Genomic DNA, 18,075 nt, shown 5'->3' with positions numbered 1-18,075 from the left:
CAAAAGTATGATTCAGCAGGAAATGCTTCTCAGCTAGTGTAGTCAGTTAAGGGAGAGCCCTCCAGCTCTCTGCAGGTGTCTCTCAAGCATCAGACTCTCTTATGGCTATCTCTTAAACAGTCTTGGGCTCCTCAAGCAGGGTCCAGATAGAACAAACCCAGAACTTCCAACCAGAAATTTTATTTTATTTTTACTTCTAGTAGGAAAACTAGTTTAAAAGAACTATAGTTTATTCCAGCAAAATTCAATGCCATGCCCAGAGCATGAAGGAGACCTCAGACCTCTGACCCTCAAAGTGGTGACAAGAGCTTCAGGATCAGCAATGAATAAGAAGGCCATATGCTCCCTCAGAATGATCTTCTGAGCAAAAGGCCCAGGAGAGACCTGCATGGACATGTCTCTCAGCAGGAGGCAGATCAGCGATGACGGAGAATTCCGACAGACACCTTCAGAACTCTACCAGCTCCAACAGAGTGGTCTCTGTGTCTCTGGCCAAGAGGGAGAAGAGGAACGCCAGTGACTGAAGTGCTACAAGGCCTGCATCTGCTGTGCTCCAGCCGGAAAGCTGTTCTGTTTGTCCTGAGCCCTCTCCACATTGGCCCAAACCTGCTGGATCAGGTCCTGTTAACACTGGATAATCTTATATGACCTTATATACCTGCATTCTCTAATAAACATGTCTCTGGTCTGGGAGATGACCGGGTTGATAATGCAGTGTATAGGTGCATGTTTACAGTGTGAGGGTACTGATGATATGACCAGTCTGGGGTGTAGAATGGAACAGCTTTTCCAGATGGAAGGTAATAAATATTATTTCAGTCAATGGTGAGACCATATATTTGGATAAAGTCTAGGCCCACAGGTCCTCATTGACCATGATGTAGAAAGAGCATTGTATGTGATATTCGTGTAGTTGGCAGGTTAACCCCACCACACTCTTGGCAGTTCAGGCATGTCCATCAGCCAGAGGAAAGCTCTGAATCCCGCATGACCTCCAAACCTCCTCCTTCCCCTTCAGCTCCTCTCATAAGGATTTCTGTAACATAGGATATGTGCTGCCATTGTCCACCAAGGCTGAGACCTCTCGACCCCTTATCAGGAAGGAGGAAAAACAGAATGTTACCCCAAGAAGGGCAGGCTGAACAGCACTGGCATTAGCAGAATTCTGAACTGGGCCATTTTTTTTGGCCTTGCAAGCTAGGGGGCTTTAGTGGAACTGTGAATAGATTGTTGCTGGTGGTGATTTGTTGGGGCTGTTGATGGTCTCTCTTGCCTCATGTCCCTCATTGCCTTTTGAAGTGCTGAGACATCTGCAGAGTAACTGGGAGTCTCATGTATCTTGGCCCCCAGGTTTCTGAGTCTTTCCTCAATGGTTTGGAGATGCTCACCTAACTGAAATGACTTGCTGTCCTCAGGAGGTTGTGGAGGAGGAAGCAGCAACTCTGGTATCTTCTCTTAAACATTTCTTATCTGCACACCTGAGCCAGTAGCTTGTCCTGATGGAGCGGACGCCATTGCCAGCAAAGAAATGGGAAATTAACGTGTGGCTGTGGAGCTAAATCTGGCAGAGTTTATTGCTCTTATACTGTAACTGGTGCTGAATCTTGTCTAAAAGAGATCACTATAATGGACTTTGTCACTAGTGTCAATGTTTTGAACTAAGTATTTTGTATAATGTGAGTGTTCAGTGATATTTCCCTTAGTCAACATTGAGAAAGGTCCTCCGCCTTTTTCTTATGCTGTCAGTTATTATTCCACACCCCTCCCAGCTGATGTCCTGCCTCCTATCAGGACCCGTCCTCTACAACTGAAACATGGACCAGAAAGTGAAAAAAAATATCTGAATATGAAAACATTAAATCTGCAACTGAAAAACACAAGACTTCAAATATTAAAATATACATTACAGTGAAAAAAATAATTATCTATTAAAAATAAATATAGTGATAGTGGCATCAATCTGAACAACAATAATAGTGCTGGAAACATCAGTCTGTGTGTTGCCGTTTCTACATCAGTGTAATTGATGATGGCGAATTATGGTGAGTGGTCTGAGACTGCCAGCTTTAGATGGTGATGAGCAGCTGATATGGACCACAGGAAAACCCAGCAAACAATTTTCCATCAGTCGGCCGCCATTTTCTCAGAAAACAGTAAAGAGATGTAAGTAGTTTGGATAGGGTTACTGTTAGCTGTTGGGGTTACTGTTAGGGTTACCGGGGCAGGGGCAGCTGTGGCCTAATGTTAGAGACCGGGCTTGGTGCCAGAAGGTTGCCTGTTCAATCTCCAGTGGTCAGTGGTAACATCCACGGCTGAAGGGCCCTTGATGGATGCTGCTCTGCGTTTATGTTTACAACCCCTAGTGCACTTGTGTGTGTGTGTGTGTGTGTGTGTGTGTGTGTGTGTTTACTGCTACATATGGGTTAAATGCCGAATACACATTATTCTCACTAAAGTTAATGGAGCAGCCATGTTCTCCAGATTCTTCTTTACATTATAAGCACTGGTTATACTGACACCTAGTGGATGTTTCAGGGACTGTACTATTTTACATATGGCTTCCCATTCAGGACCTACAAAACAGCTGGATTCTTCAGTCCTGTCTCACTTACAAACGCTCACAGACTCGAACCCACAATAAGAGTGTCCTCCTCACACATGAGCACAATAACACTTTGCTGAAAGTACAGTGATACCTTGAACTTTTAATTACGAGTTTAATTCGTTCTGTTACTAAACTCATAACTCAGTTTGCTTGTAAATCAAATTAAAAGTCCCCATTAAAATGAATCGAAATGTTATTAATCCATTCCAGCCCCAAAAACCACAACACTTTTGCTACGTGTTTTTAAATAAGAAAAATGTAATTTATAAATGACAAAAAATGTATACAAAAATGCATAATAAAAGAGAATGTAAAGAAATAAACTGGTTCTATTAAGTGTATTTACCTTGAAGATCAGAGGAAGACATTGGCGCAGGTGGAGGAGATTGGAGGAGGACGTTGGGGACGTTTGTTTTCGTGCTCTATCGCTTAACTTCACTTACTCACTACACACTTAAAGCTACAATGCTACAGAAAACACTGATTTGACAGAGATGCAAAAGCTGCACTTTACAGAAAACATTTAAAAACATATAAATAAATAAATTCATTCATTCATTCATTCGTCTGAAACCTTTATCCAGTTCAGGGTCGTGGTGGGTCCAGAGCCTACCCGGAATCACTGGACGCAAGGCAGGAACACACCCTGAAGGGGGCGCCAGTCCTTTGTAAAGAATTTTTTTAATAAATACTGTTTGATAATATTGCTAAAGGTCATAAGTCAAGGCTTTGTTTAATCCACAAACTCTGTGATAGTTCTGAATACACCCAGTGTGAAATTATACACATGCTGAAAATGTCTGTTGTAAAATTTATAGAAATAATCAACATAATGGTTGTTATTAACAAATCAGACATGACACTATTCAGCTAATCAGATCTGTGCATTACACTGGGCAGGGCTCCAGACTCCACTGTCCTGGGGCTAATAAAAGACCAGGGGATGCGATAAAATCTCTTCTAGGACACCGACGTTGTGGGCAGTAAAACCAGATACATTATAAATAAGATCAATAACCAGCTGAAATATGAAATATCTCATTATGATACTTGTTTTTATTAAAATTAAATGTTTTTATTTTTGTATTTTGCAATTTAACTGAGGTTGAGTCTATATTTAACATAATGCCACCCTCAGTTTAAATTTGAATTTATAAAAGTGGTAAATGATCATTTAAGTATAATTTGTTGTAACTATAAATTACACCATCTTTCAACTCCCCTTGAATAGACGTTTGGTTTCAGTCACTGTGCAATACATTAGAATGAACCCACAGCTGAAGCAGGTTCGTCCAAATTTACCCCATTTTTCCAACTCAGCAAACCAGTTTAACTGAGTCTCTAAGAAAGACAAAGGCAAAAATGTAAAGCCTTTCTCACAATGTCTTCACTACGTCACTTTTCCATGTCAGAGGAAGACCAACTGATAACAGCCTGTAGTTCACTGTTCAGTTTTAATGCGTTTTAAACATTAAGAGTGATTTAAAGCCTGTGGTATAAATCTCAGCGGAGTGAGAGCGCTCAGACGGACACACAGCAGGGGATCGGACTGTTGTTCTCCACACTGAACTAAAGAGTCCGGTACAGAGTCAGTGCAGTGTGAGATTATAGTAAAAGTGAAAAGATTTACACTGGTCGACCTGCTGGGAACAGCTGGGGTGAGTAGCAGCAGTGTCTCTGTGTTAATTTTTAATGTAACTATTAATTCTGTTTATTATTAACTTTATATAACTCTATATTCATTAATACTGTTTGTTTGTGTGTTTATTTTGTTATTGGTTGCTTAATTTATGTTTTATTAGGAATCATTTTAGGAATTTTAGACTAACTTTGGGAACATCAAAAACAACTGAAGAACACATGTTAAGACTGAACACAAAAGCCCAAAATTAAACAATTATAAGAGATTATTTAAGTCTACATTTTAAATATGGAACAGTTATGATTGCGTGCTGTGCTGAGCTTTTGATCAGATAACTGTGTGATAACATCACAGCGTTGCTATCTTTAACAACTGCCAGTAATGAGACACTGAGAATCTGGTGCAGTTTTACTTCCACTTTACTTGACGTTTTTTTCTCCAAAGGACACGACCTTTTCTGCATGTTTTTCAGAGTTAAAAACTTTAATCAGAGAGAAATTTAGAAGCCTTTATCATAATAATATTTTTCATGAAGTCAGATTAATTGGGAATGCATGTCTAATGCTGCGATGAGGGTGTATTTAAAACCTCAGATGCACAACTGTTAGATGAGGAATATCTGAGAAATTCTGACTGCATTGTTCTTCACTAGACACTAAGCCTTCTACTGAAGTAAGTCCAGTCATGGCCTACACCAGGAGTCTTCAAACTACAGCCCGCTGATTTAATTTGACCAGCCCCTTTAACTACAGCAGCAAACCACATGTTGTCTGGCCAAGGGTGTAGAGTTGGGTAGATACCATATGGATATCTCTATATTCCAATCCAGCGACTACTGAATTGTCCCTAGCAGTCATTTTGGATGAAATACAATAAAAAGGTCCGTCAGCGTCTAATCAGTGTTTTGGTTCAAACAGTTAAGAACTTGTCCTCGAGTCCCGCGTCCCGAACCCACGCCGTTTCTCCCCAAAGTGTGAGAGGCTGTGGCTGTAGGGAGACAAACATGCAGCTGGGTGAGAGACGCCATTCACATCATGTCTGATCCAGCTCTTACATTTGATAAACAAATTAACTCTGTCATTAAACAAGCTTTTTTCAACTGAGACGCCTTGCTCAGCTTAAACAGATTTGATCATTTATTTAAGGATCTTATGATTGTTATTTATGCTTTTATTACATCTCATCTTTTATTACATCTCGTCTTGACTACTGTAATTCCCTTTATATGGGGGTCAGTCAGTCTTCTGTAGTCCGTCTGCAGCTTGTTCAAAACACAGCTGCTAGACTTCTTACTGGCACTAAGAAACATGACCATATTTCTCCAACCTTGTCTTCACTACACTGGCTTCTGATCAGGCACAGGGTTCAGTTTAAAATTTTACTGTTTGTTTTTAAGACTCTTCATGGTTTATCTTCACAGTAACTTTGTGACATGGTCCAAGTCCTTATAACGTGCACAGGTCTCTTCGGTCTTCTAATAAAATGCTGTTAAAAATCCCTTACTCTCTTTAAAAACACAAGGGTGACCGTGCTTTCTCTGTTGCTGCTCTGAATCTGTGGAACTCTTTACCAAATGGTATCAGATCCATGTCGTCTATTGAACAGTTTAAATCCTGTCTTAAGGCCTATCTTTTTTCACTTGCTTATGACTGTGCTTAAATATCAGTCATTCTCATCAACCTCAGTTTCACTTTCAACTTACACTTTTTTTACTATTTTACCTAAGTTCTTACTTGTAATTTAGCCATTTTTTTGTTTCTGCTGTTTTACGGCACTTTTAGTCTGCTTCGGCTGTTTGAAACGTTCTTATAAATAAACTGAACTGAAATTGAATTGAATTAAAGGTATTTAGTTGTTTGATTAATTTTTTCTGTGGGGGATTTTATCACCGAGCGTTTCCATTAAAACTAAGGCAAAAATAACACATTTATAGTTACAAGTCTGGATTGGGTTACATCATGGACTCAAGAATGTAAGAAGCTTTGTAAAATGATACAACCTTGATAAAAAAGAGTTAATCATTATACAAAACAAAAATATACAGGAATTGTTGCAGACACAGGAGCAAAGGACTTCTTTGAAGTCGATTGGTGTGGTATCTCAGGGCTCTCGTTCCATGTGAGGGTGCAGTTGCTCCTAAAGCTTTACTCAGGATCTTAATCTCCTTTTAACTTTCATCTTTATAATTTTTGGGTGTGAACTTAATCGCTATGTGAGGTCTCAATGTTTGGTTGCGATATTCATTCCATACTGAACAGAGGAAAATAGATTTTTAAGGTTGAAATTTGGCTTGTTCTCAGATATAGGCAGAGATCACAATAAGGGCCTATTAATGGTCTGCACTAGCACTGGGCAATTAATCAAAAACTAATCGAATTTGGAATGGAAGCAACCTAAACACAGAGACCGACTGAGTGACTCAAGCAGCAAGTACAAAGAAAATTGCAGTGTCTGTGGATTGGACGTGTTGTGCTTTACTATAATTAAGACAACACTGAACAAAAAGAAGTCAAATGTAACCAGAGAAAAACTATTGGAAAAAAATTCCCAGCTTTAAAACTGGAACGTATTTACATCACAAGCCTCATCACTGAACTATGAGGGTCAACAATACAAATACAAAATAATCATTCATTAATTATAATCACGGTAAAATATACAAATAATCATGATATTGATTTGTGCTCATATCGCCCAGCAGTAACCTCCACCCTTGTTGATTAGACAGTCTCCAGCTGTGAGGAGGGCCACTGTGTCAATAAATTTGTATTACCAAGGGTGCAAAGTTGGGTGATTGGGTTGTCCCTCAAACTACCTTGATTTTTATGGAAAGCAGAGGGGGGCTTGACAAAAGATTTGTTTTGTAGCCTTTGAATAAACAAGAGATCCTAACTTGGGGGCATCTGATGAACTTCACAGAGATTTCTCTTGAATCCACTACACTACAGACTTCAAAACATTACACTCCACACCCAGATTATTTACAGCTCAAAACCATTGTTGTGATCTTATTTTTTCAGGAAATAAATTCAGTTGAAACCCACCACACCTTTGTTAGTACCTTGTTAATATTGTGTTAATCTTTTTAATAAAGTTGTAATTTATATAATATCTGTAAAGACAGCAGGAGCTAGATTTAAAGGGTTTTCATGAAAATCAAGTGAGTTTATTAACTGAAATTTGACTCTTAAAACTGTGGTCAATGTCTCTTGCCTCATTAATAGTAAACACTTCAGATCCAGATGCACAGGTGAGTATTTAGACTCCTGTAAACTTGAGTCCATTCACACTACTGTGGTTCTGTTTCAGGATAAACTGTCAAATTCTGAAATGTTGCAGAGAGGTATGAACTCCTGAATAATTGTGTGTAATGCCTGTTTCCAGAAATGGCGGCGCTCCATAATGTGTCAGAAAATGCCCAGCTGGTAGATGAGGAGTTTATGGGAAAGCTGAAAGAACAAATTCCCAACCTGAGGGAGGTGTCTAGGGTGGAAGACTGTGATTTCATTCTGAACTACTGTCATTTTGACCCTGATGCTGGACTAGACCCTGCAACAGTGCTGCATAATCAGCCAAATTTTCCAGGTACCCGCTGTGGTCAGACTAAAGTTTAAATTCATTGAAGATTTTCCAAGGCAAATATATATATTTTGCTAGTACGGACCACGCCTGCAGAGGCTGAAACGGGGAGGCAAACTCAGAAGTCTTTTGGGGAAGAGTTCAGGGCGGCTTATGAATGCGTGTGAAGCCGGACCCCCCGTTGGATAAAGTAATATGAGAAAAGAGTGGAGATGAGGGTATATATAGGGCTGAGAGGAGGAGTTCGGGCATGGTCCTACTCCCAAAATTATGTTATTAGCATAACTTCACTTATAAAGTTGGAATAGATATTTCTTTAAAAAAAAACTTTGTTTTTTATTTTATTTGGCTTAAAATACTTCTTACATCACAAAAGCAAATGTCACGGATAGTGGGGTGGACTGACTGAGGCCAACGCACTCGCTATAACACAGTACTTTATTTACAAAGAATATAACCAAACAAAGACAGACAGACTTGATAACATAACCGACTTAGACACGATACAAAGGATGAATGACCAACAAAAGGAAGTGAAGGAAGGGGACTTAAATACAAAACCCAGGCGAGACGCACCTGAGACAGATAACGAGGGGGCAGGGTAACAAATGAGACAAACGAGGAGGTGGAACAAAGGCGGGAGCTAGAACAACAACAAAACAAAGCCATGTGCTGAGATTGAGCACATGGTCGGGAAAACAGACATGACGAGACGAGGGCGTGACAGCAAACAGTAAATTATAGTAAAAGTTCCTTTTTTTATATAAGCCACAAGGTGGTATAAACCCTGTGCAAGCATTTCACGCAGACTTCACAATTTTTTTTCGTTTAAAAGCAAAGCAAACAATAAAAATAAAATAAAAAAAAGCAATGGCTTACTTGCCTGTCTAAAGCTGCTTTAACAATCCCAGACCTCCCTATGCACTCGTGCTGCCCATGTGCAGAGATGCCACACTCACCATTGACGACTGAAGAGGTGTGTAGAAAAGAAAGATGGCATGAGTTAAGGCTTTTTAACATCACAAGGCTGAATATAGCCAGAGAGCAGCCAGATTGAACATCACTGTAGCTGTTGGATGTTTTCTTACACTTGAATCAGACATGAGGTCAGTAAATAATACTGGAACATGGAGTTTTTGGCTCCTTAATCCTCACTTGATCGTTCTCTCTCACAGACCGTATGAATAGGTGGAAGACCTTGAGTGAGAATATTCATACAAATAAACTCACTACGAGAAACAGGGACCCATGTGTAAAGAATAATACAGAATAAACTCAAGTTATTGTCCCAATAGCACCCTTAACCCTTACAAAGGGCACATCACTGAATATAAAATTAACACTACCACATACTGACAGTCCCAATGTTATGGATACAAAAGATTTTAGTATGTGACATGAAATTAACTTTGAGTGCATAAAAAGTCATTACCTACACTGTGCACTACATAGGGTGGAGTAAAATATTCCAGACTTAGTGTTTGTTGTGAAGCGATGCAAACAAATTATGCTGTTCCTGTGTTATAGAAGAGTGGCTTTAGAAGGAGGGTGAAAGTGGGGTGAAGGTTTTTTAGTTGGACTTTCCTGGTTTTGTAGAAAATTTCTGGTTTCTACAAAAAAAATAAACATAATATGATTTTACATATGCATCATTCTTCGCTACAGGCACCAAGCCTTCTCTCATAGTAAAGGTCCATCACACTCCTGACATTGTAAGTACTGCAACAAGGAGCAGCAGCAGTTTACATGGAGAGAAAAACCTCTCTATAAATATCCATTCTACAAAGGTCAGGGAACAACAATACGACGCAAGAGGACAGAAGAAATGCACCTAAACATATGAGAACCAAATATCCATTGTCAGTGGAATTTCAGTCGCTATATTAAACATATACTAGGCTTCCTTTACTATTTGAAGACCACTTTTCTAATGTTTAACACTGAAATGAAATAAAAATGGAAGCATCACAATGGCTCTTATTCATCAAAGTTGGGTCAGGTTTCATCTGTTCTTGCTACCTACAGCTCCAACAAAATATAGGAATCACTGCTGAAATTCTTGAATGTTTGAGATCAGTGGCTGTATCTCTCTTTAAAACTCTCTTTAATCTGTAAAGACACTAAGATTCTCAATAGCATCAAACCTGATAAACAGCTGTTAACCATTTGACTCATGAAATCAGTGAGGCATAAAGCAACATTTTTGTTAAGTGATGAGAGCTCTGGTGATTTTTTAGGAGAATTTACAAACCGGATTCCAAAAAAGTTGGGACACTAAACAAATTGTGAATAAACACTGAATGCAATGATGTGGAGATGGCAAATATCAATATTTTATTCGTAATAGAACATAGATGACAGATCAAAATTTAATCTGAGTAAATGTAACATTTTAAAGGAAAAATATGTTGATTAAAATTTTCACAGTGTCAACAATTCCCCAAAAAGTTGGGACAAGTAGCACTAAGTGGCTGGAAAAAGGAAATTGAGCATATAACAAACGGCTGGAAGGCCAATTAACACTAATTAGGTCAATTGACAACATGATTGGGTATAAAAAGAGCTTCTCAGAGTGTCAGTGTCTCTCTGAAGCCAAGAGAGTAAGAGGATCACCAATTCCACCATTGTTGCGCAGAAAGATAGTGCAGCAATACCAGAATGGTGTTACCCAGCGTAAAATAGCTAAGACTTTTAAGTTATCATCATCAACCGTGAATAACATCATCAAAAGACTCTGGAACAATTGCTGTGTGTAAGGGTCAAGGCCGTAAAACTCTACTGGATGCTCGTGATCTCCAGGCCCTTAAACGTCACTGCACCTCAAACAGGAATGCCACTGTCAAGGAAATAACAGAATGGGCTCAGGAATACATCCAGAAAGCATTGTCAGTGAACACAATCCACCGTGCCATCCGCCGTTGGCAGCTGAATCTCTACAGTGCAAAGAGAAAGCCATTTCTAAGCAAGCTCCAAAAACTCAGACGTTTACACTGGGCCAGGGGTCTTTTCAAATGGAGTGTGGCAAAATGGAAGACTGTTCTGTGGTCAGATGGGTCACGATTTAAAGTTCTTTATGGAACACTGGGACGACATGTCATCTGGACCAGAGAGGACAAGGATAACCCAAGTTGTTATTAACACTCCATTCAGAAGCCTGCATCACTGATGGTATGGGGTTGCATGATTGCTTGTGGCATGGGCAGCTTGCATGTCTGGATAGGCACCATTAATGCAGAGAACTATGTTCAGGTTCTAGAACAACATATGCTCCCATCTAGACGTCATCTCTTTCAGGGAAGACCCTGCATTTTTCAACAAGATAATGCCAGACCACATTCTGCAGCAATCACAACATCATGGCTACGTAGGAGAAGGATCCGGGTACTGAAATGGCCAGCCTGCAGTCCAGATCTTTCACCTGTAGAGAACATTTGATGCATCATAAAGAGGAAGGTGCGACAAAGAAAGCCCAAGACGATTGAACAGTTAGAGGCCTGTATTAGACATGAATGGGAGAGCATTCTTATTTCTAAACTTGAGAAACTGGTCTCCTCTGTCCCCAGACGTCTGTTGAGTGTCGTAAGAAGAAGGTGGGGATGCCACACAGTGGTAAAAAATGGCCTTGTTCCAACTTTTTGGGGATTTGTTGACACCATGAAATTTTGAAACAACAATATTTTTCCCTTAAAATGATACATTCTCTCAGTTTAAACTTTGGATCTGTGATTTGTGTTCTATTCTGAATAAACTACTAGATGTTGGCACCTCCACAGTTAGAAATTTTAATGATCGGTGTAAACATATTATTTTGTTTTAAAATCAATATAGTTGACTAACATCAGTCTGAAAATCATTATTTAGCATAAAATGTTCCAACATTTTGTTCCTAATATAAAATTATTTGTTTGACCAGTAAGAAAGAAATTCCACAAAAAATATTAAATGTGTCCCTGAAACTCTTATATTAAACATGCTCTTACAGACTCTACACTCTACTGATGTTTCAACCTCTTCTTTAGGTAAGACGTCCAAAAGAATCACTGAAACGTAAGGCAAAACCTCCAAAACCATCTCAGACACGCAATTACCACTATCTTTATATGATTTTCTCCATGTTAAATCTGTCATGTTTTAAGTAAAAATGAAGCTGACTATGGCACTGACATTCAGACTGTGTCTTTTTCTCTTCATTAAAAACTAAGACCAAAACAACCCCTGCTTTTCGATCGTTTAGTAATATGTCATTAAAATTCCGTAATAACCATGCGTCATTTCTTTTATTTAACAGAAAAGCTGAAGTTTCTGCGCGGTGTGTCTGGAAACACACTACATTCAGATGAGGATTTCATAAAAAAGCTGAAAGAAAAGGTCCCCGACCTGAAGGAGGTGTCTACTGTGGAGGAGTGTGATTTTATTCTGTTCTTCTGTCCCATTGTGTCTCGACCTGGAACTGATATTGAAGCAGCGCTACAGAAGCTTCAGAGATTATCAGGTACCAGCCGTGATCAGACTGAACCTTTAATGACTTCAGGGTTTGATGGCTGTATAATTTGGGTGGGGATCATGTCGATTTATGTATTTATCTCTTGTTTGTCTGTAGACACCAAGCCTGCGTTTGTAGTGGTGCTCCATCACACACTTGATCCTGACAGTGTCGTACCAGACAGCAGCAGAATTGTAAAGAGAGAGAGAACACTCAGTGTGGACTGTCTGTACCATGAAGATGAAGGATTACTGCAGTGCTTCAGGAATGATGAAACACTCTATAATATTTCAGAGTGGATAAACCCTCAGGTATTGGTCCTTCAACTTTTCTCTTTCAGCAAAATAAATATCAATTTCTAGCCAATGTCCACACAATTATTAATACATGAAATGGTATGCTAATTATAATTATGTGCCATGGAATGAAAATTTACCCCCATGGCATATTTTATATATATATATGTTTATAAAGTAAAGCAGTTTTTAATATTAAAACCACAATTAATCTGTGATTTCCTTTTTACAGGAAAATATTTCAAACCCACCACAGCTGTGTAAGTAACCTGTCATTACTGTGTCCATTTTTATCATTTATATCACATCTGTAACATTGGCAGTATCTAGAACTGGGAAAGGTTTCTTAGAAAGATCAGAGGAAGTAAGAGATTCTTGACCAAAAACTGACTGTTAAAATTGGGTTCAATGTCTTTTGCCTCTTTAATAGTTTACGGTGCAGATCCAGACACTCAGGTCAGTATTTAGACTCCTTCTGTAAACTCGACGGCCGTATATTCACACCACTGCTAACAATTCACAATTAAAATCATGTGAAAAACACCAGATGTGTTTGTTTCAGAAAACTGAATAAATTAATACACGGTCTTTCATTCCTACAATCTTTCAACAGGAAGAAAAAAGTACAGAATCAACAGCAGGTGAGTCACAATCAGTTGTGGAGCGGCTTTAGTTCTGTTTTGAAGGTAATAAATTAACATTAAGAAACTGGCTGAGAGAACAAATGTATCTGACTGTACACATGCACTGTTCTTCACTACAGACACCAAGCCTCCTCTCGTTGTAAAGATCCATCACACTCCTGACACCACAAGGACTGTAGTGGACAACAGTTACAGTGACGACGGAAAGAAAAACCTCACTGAAAACTATCTATTTTACAAAAATCAGGGAACGTCAATACGCCACAAAAAGAGTGAAGATGTAAATCATGTTGTAGACTTGATACAAGAGGAAGTAGTTAACCCTGTGGAACCGAATGTCTGGTTCACGAACCATTCTGAACATTCAGTGACTGATGCTCAAAGAGGTTTAACAGAGTCAAGACTCACATCGGCCAAGGTAAACATTTAAGAACCAGAATTCTGTATGCAACATTATTATTATTATTATTTTATTAATCATATACTAGGATTTCATTATTGTTCAGAGGCTATATTTAAAATGTTTAATGCTGTTATAAACTGAAAATGCTTTAAAAATGCTTTAAAAACTGAAAAAGCTTGAATGTTTCAGATCAGTGTCTATCTCACTTTAAAACCCTCTTGAATCTGTTGCATTTATACAATTCCTATAAACAACGTATTGCAGTTTGACTGAAATAATCAGTGACACATACAGCAGGAGATACTCCTGAAAAAGGTCAGAATTGTCATGATTTTAAAGGGGGGTTTATATCAGTTAATGTCTCATAAAAAACAGACAACGTTAAAGGGTGCACCAATGTGGCTAATTCTATTTCACCTTCACTTCAGGAGAAAGAAAATGTAATATTTGAGTGATCAGTGCAAACACAAATTATTTTGCTTTCAATACAGTCAACGTAGACAACTAAAATTTATCTGCATTTAAATGAATACCATGTTGATTTTAAATATGATCTTACATGCACTACAATGTTCCTTTACTCTTTTAGAAAAAAATTCCAAAAACATCACAGAAGCGTACAGCAAAACATTTAAAACCATCACAGAGGAGTACAGCAAAATATCCAAAACCACCAGGAACGCGTGAGTACATGTTTCTTCATATGTTTTTTCATGTTGTTTCTCACAAAAAATAAATAAATAATAAATAAATCCTCAACTCTATTCTGGTACTGACATTCAAACTGAGCCTATTAAACTAACATCAAAAACAACCCGTGCTTTTAGGTTTTTAAAAGAAATTTCAATAAAATATTTGAAATAAAAATAACTATGTAGCATTTGTTTTAACAGAAAAGCTGAAGTTTCTGCGCGGTGTGTCTGGACACACACTATATTCAGACAAGGATTTCATAAAAAAGCTGAAACAACAGGTCCCCAACCTGAAGGAGGTGTCTACTGTGGAGGAGTGTGATTTTATTCTGTTCTTCTGTCCCATTGTGTCTCGACCTGGAACTGATATTGAAGGCTTTAGACCCTGACCACAGAAAACACTGGACTTCAGTTCTCTTTAAACAAACTGAACTGAATTCTACTGAAACAGAATAATCAGGATTTACTGACTGCGTTATTGTTTTTCAGAAAGTGGAACGTAAACAGCTGAAGGAAGAAGTGGAGCGTCTGAAAAGAGGTGAGTGTGACGTCTCTGTTAACGTCCTCCTCTGTCTCCCACTGCTCTCTCCACTCATTTATCCCCAACTCTTTTACCCAGTCTGAGTTACTGACCCCTCCACCGTCAGCTACGACTCCCTCGTCACACCCTGCAGTGGGGCACTGTACAGTGACGACGGTGAGGGTCCAGTGCGGGGGGTTAGGAGTGGACAGGTGAATCAGATCAGATCCTAAACTGACCTACACACCTGATTCTGTTCTTATTTTACAGAGATCAGACGCCTGACAGAGGAAAAGAGGAAGGAAATTAAAGCAGCTGAGGAAATGTTAGTTGCACTGAAGAAGGGAGGTGAGTAATTCTTTTCCTGAAGAGATTTAAAGTGTTTATCAGATTAAAACATTAATCGTATCGGTATAAATCTTCAGAATCAAACTCTCAGTTGTTTAAAGACGTGATGAAACCCTGAGGTCCATCGTCTCCCTGTAATTCCTCAGTTCCTCATCAGTAACCCTTATGTCCAGTGATCAGACCCTCCCCCGGCTGCAGCTGGACCTATCTCACTGCTGTTTCTGTCTCTCAGCTGTTTCCAGATGTAGCTCCTGGAACAATCCAGTGTTCAGGTTCATCCAGAAAAACAAAGCAGTTTATTTAGTGTGTGTTTAACTTTCCACAGTGGATCAGCGTCAGACACCATCACAAACACAACGACGTACACAGAGACCCCCAGAAGAACACTGAATAAACCTGTGTGTGTTTCCTCTTTAGAGAGAAGCTTTGTCTTTGAGCTGAAACCAGTGCAGAGTGAAGACCCTGAGGAAGGGACTAGAGCAGGTGGAGAGAGCGCTCCGAGCGGAGAGGAGGAGACACACACTGGAGAATCTACATCGTCTCAGCAGGGAACCGGAGAACCGGAGGAAGTGCAGGGATTAACTGAGAGAGAACCACTTTCTGAATCTGAAAGAAAAGAACTGGAGGAAGGTCATGAGTCAGGACCAAGAGCAGATCAGATTAAGATCATCCTCAAAGAACTACATCAGGAATTATGTGTTTCTCAAACAACACTACGGGCAATGCTGGAAAAAAAGGCAGGAATAAAGGGTAAGAGGGAGGGACAGAAGGTGGAGGAGGGTAAGAGGGAGGGACAGAAGGGGGAGGAGGGTAAGAGGGAAATGTTCTGGTTTTAGTGAGGACCCTAGCTACATCATTTTGAATTAGCTGGAGTTACTGGGGACAGAACCTGGAGGAGGGTAAGAGGGATGGACAGAAGATGGAGGAAGGCTCTATGGAGCTGGTGAAGGATGCAGAGGTGAGTTTAGATACTGTAACTCTGGAGGAAAGACAGGGATATGACACAATCCACACTCTGAGCTGTGTGTTCTGTGAATCTGGAAGTTTATATCGTGTCAGGCTTTGATCACACTGACTGCTCAAAACTAGAGAACCATGAGAGTTTGCTACTCTCTCCCATCTCCTGGGGCACGGATTTAGTGTTTCAGAGGTCAGCATCTTTATTCCACTGTGAGGCGATATCTCCCGGACAGTCCTGGACATGTGACTCTGGACAGGAGTAAAATGACCAGAGCTGTGAGTTCAGTGAGAAACAGGAGATAATTATTGAGTCTGTGATTTTCTCTGTGGGACGAGGGACACGGCCGATCCTGACGGACATAAAATCACAGAGTAGCGTCTGTAAATGAAGGACTGACCCCAGAGACCTCACCATTTAACCCTTCCTCGTAGATCTGTACGTTGTGTCTTTATCCTGCTCTGAGGAAAAACAGAGAACAGTCCGCACCGTTACAGTGGTGATAGTCACTTTGATTATTGTCCATAAAATAATAAATTAAACTTTATTAATAAATAAAATGCTGAATACTGTTTACATATTTTTATTATTTTTTTAATTAAACACTTGTTTTCACATCCTCAGAACTCCAGAATGTGTCAAATAAATTTTGTCAATGAATCATTTCAGTATAAATAGTCATTTCATTTTTTCCTGATCATTTTTTTCTGCACCACTCGCACTAGACTCTGGAGTCCTGCAGGGGGTGGTATGAGCAGCAGTGGTAGTGGTGAAAGGTGGGAGGGTACAGCTGTTTACATCTGTTTACCGCTGTTTAATGTTGACTGCAATGACTCTGATTAATTATTGTGGTCAGATTTTAAATTTAAATGAGGTGAAACATAGGGCAGGGGCCAGAGGAACACCCGCACTGCTTTAATCCTTCAACATTCGCCCCTTCTGTTTACTTTCACCTCCTGTCGACTGTGTCCTCCATGAAACTAATAACACAAATACAAATGTGCCAAATTGTTTAATTGTAGTTATTAAAATCCTGTTACTGATTCTAAATGTGATCCTCTTACATCCTCTGAACCCTCTCTGACTGCACCTCAGATCCATCCGCTCTGAAAGCAGACCTCACACAAACTTAGGTTTTTAAAAATGGTGTTCTACAGGCTCAGTGCCATTCAGATCTCCCCAGAGAGGACTGACAGCTTCTGGACTGCCCTCTTTAAACTGAAAGTGAAGATATTTACTCCAGACGAAGTTGCTGAGATCGACTGGGGTAAGACTGTCTCTGTCTCTTTCTTATTGGAAAACACAAATATTCAGTGCATTTAACTGTTTCCTGAGAGAGAGGTGTGAGAGAGGGAGACTGTGTGTGAGTGAGAGAAAGACTGTGTGTGTTTGTGAGTGAAAGAGAGACTGTGTGTGAGAGCAAGACTCTGAGAGACAGAGAGAAACTGAGGCACTGTGTGTGTGACAGAGTGTGTGTGTAGTTGAATCTGAAAACATGAAATCTGCAACTGAAAATGATAAGACTTCAAATATCAAAATATACATTAAAATGAAAAATGAATAGAAAATATTTTCTAAATTTCAGAATTGAATCAAGATTCTATTTAAATTAAAGATATAACACTAAGTTTATTTATTTTTTAAATACATTGTTGCACTTTTCACAGTTTAGTTGCAGCATTTGAATTTTCAGGGTCAAATGAACAACACTTTTGTCCCTCTGTTATCGTCATAGAAACCCTGTTTTGAGGCAGTGTCTTACAGATAAACACCGCCTTTTTGTGGAGCTTCATTAAGAACCTGTGCATGTTTTGTTTAAAATGTCGTTATCAGAAAACATCCACAGACCTCACTGTATGAGATTCTACTGACAGAAGAGAGGGGGGATTTTACTCTGAAGAGGAC

At 39.3% G+C, this 18,075-nt stretch overlaps 1 protein-coding gene across 6 annotated transcripts; it reads left to right on the top strand.

Annotated features, from left to right (window-relative positions):
- Nucleotides 1-3,992: 3,992 nt before the first annotated feature.
- On the top strand, nucleotides 3,993-18,075 carry LOC136686919 (uncharacterized). 6 transcript variants are annotated; one of them, XM_066661006.1, is made up of 14 exons: nucleotides 5,170-5,260; nucleotides 7,632-7,832; nucleotides 12,115-12,318; nucleotides 12,427-12,620; nucleotides 12,838-12,865; nucleotides 13,036-13,061; nucleotides 13,219-13,246; nucleotides 13,369-13,667; nucleotides 14,242-14,335; nucleotides 14,546-14,882; nucleotides 15,135-15,212; nucleotides 15,630-15,962; nucleotides 17,328-17,437; nucleotides 18,004-18,075. In XM_066661006.1, exons 1-10 carry the CDS (start codon nucleotides 5,251-5,253, stop codon nucleotides 14,731-14,733), a joined length of 1,272 nt encoding a protein of 423 aa, XP_066517103.1. In that variant the 5' UTR covers nucleotides 5,170-5,250; the 3' UTR covers nucleotides 14,734-14,882; nucleotides 15,135-15,212; nucleotides 15,630-15,962; nucleotides 17,328-17,437; nucleotides 18,004-18,075. The 6 variants fall into 6 exon arrangements, with proteins under 6 accessions (XP_066517107.1, XP_066517103.1, XP_066517101.1 ...); XM_066661010.1 differs by lacking the exon at nucleotides 5,170-5,260 and adding an exon at nucleotides 3,993-4,263 and having other exon boundaries at nucleotides 15,630-17,437; XM_066661004.1 differs by having other exon boundaries at nucleotides 15,630-17,437.

Source organism: Hoplias malabaricus, chromosome 2, assembly GCF_029633855.1.
Source record: "Hoplias malabaricus isolate fHopMal1 chromosome 2, fHopMal1.hap1, whole genome shotgun sequence".
Taxonomy (NCBI): Eukaryota; Metazoa; Chordata; class Actinopteri; order Characiformes; family Erythrinidae; genus Hoplias; species Hoplias malabaricus.
The sequence above is the reverse complement of the archived record's forward strand: the minus strand, read 5'-3'. Positions and strand labels throughout refer to the sequence as shown.

What these genes read in the sequence shown, in the direction of transcription:
- LOC136686919 (XM_066661006.1), top strand. An exon ending in TAATCAGCCAAATTTTCCAG is followed by an intron (nt 7,833 to 12,114) that starts GTACCCGCTGTG and finishes TTTATTTAACAG; the next exon opens with AAAAGCTGAAGTTTCTGCGC. An exon ending in AAGTACAGAATCAACAGCAG is followed by an intron (nt 13,247 to 13,368) that starts GTGAGTCACAAT and finishes TCTTCACTACAG; the next exon opens with ACACCAAGCCTCCTCTCGTT.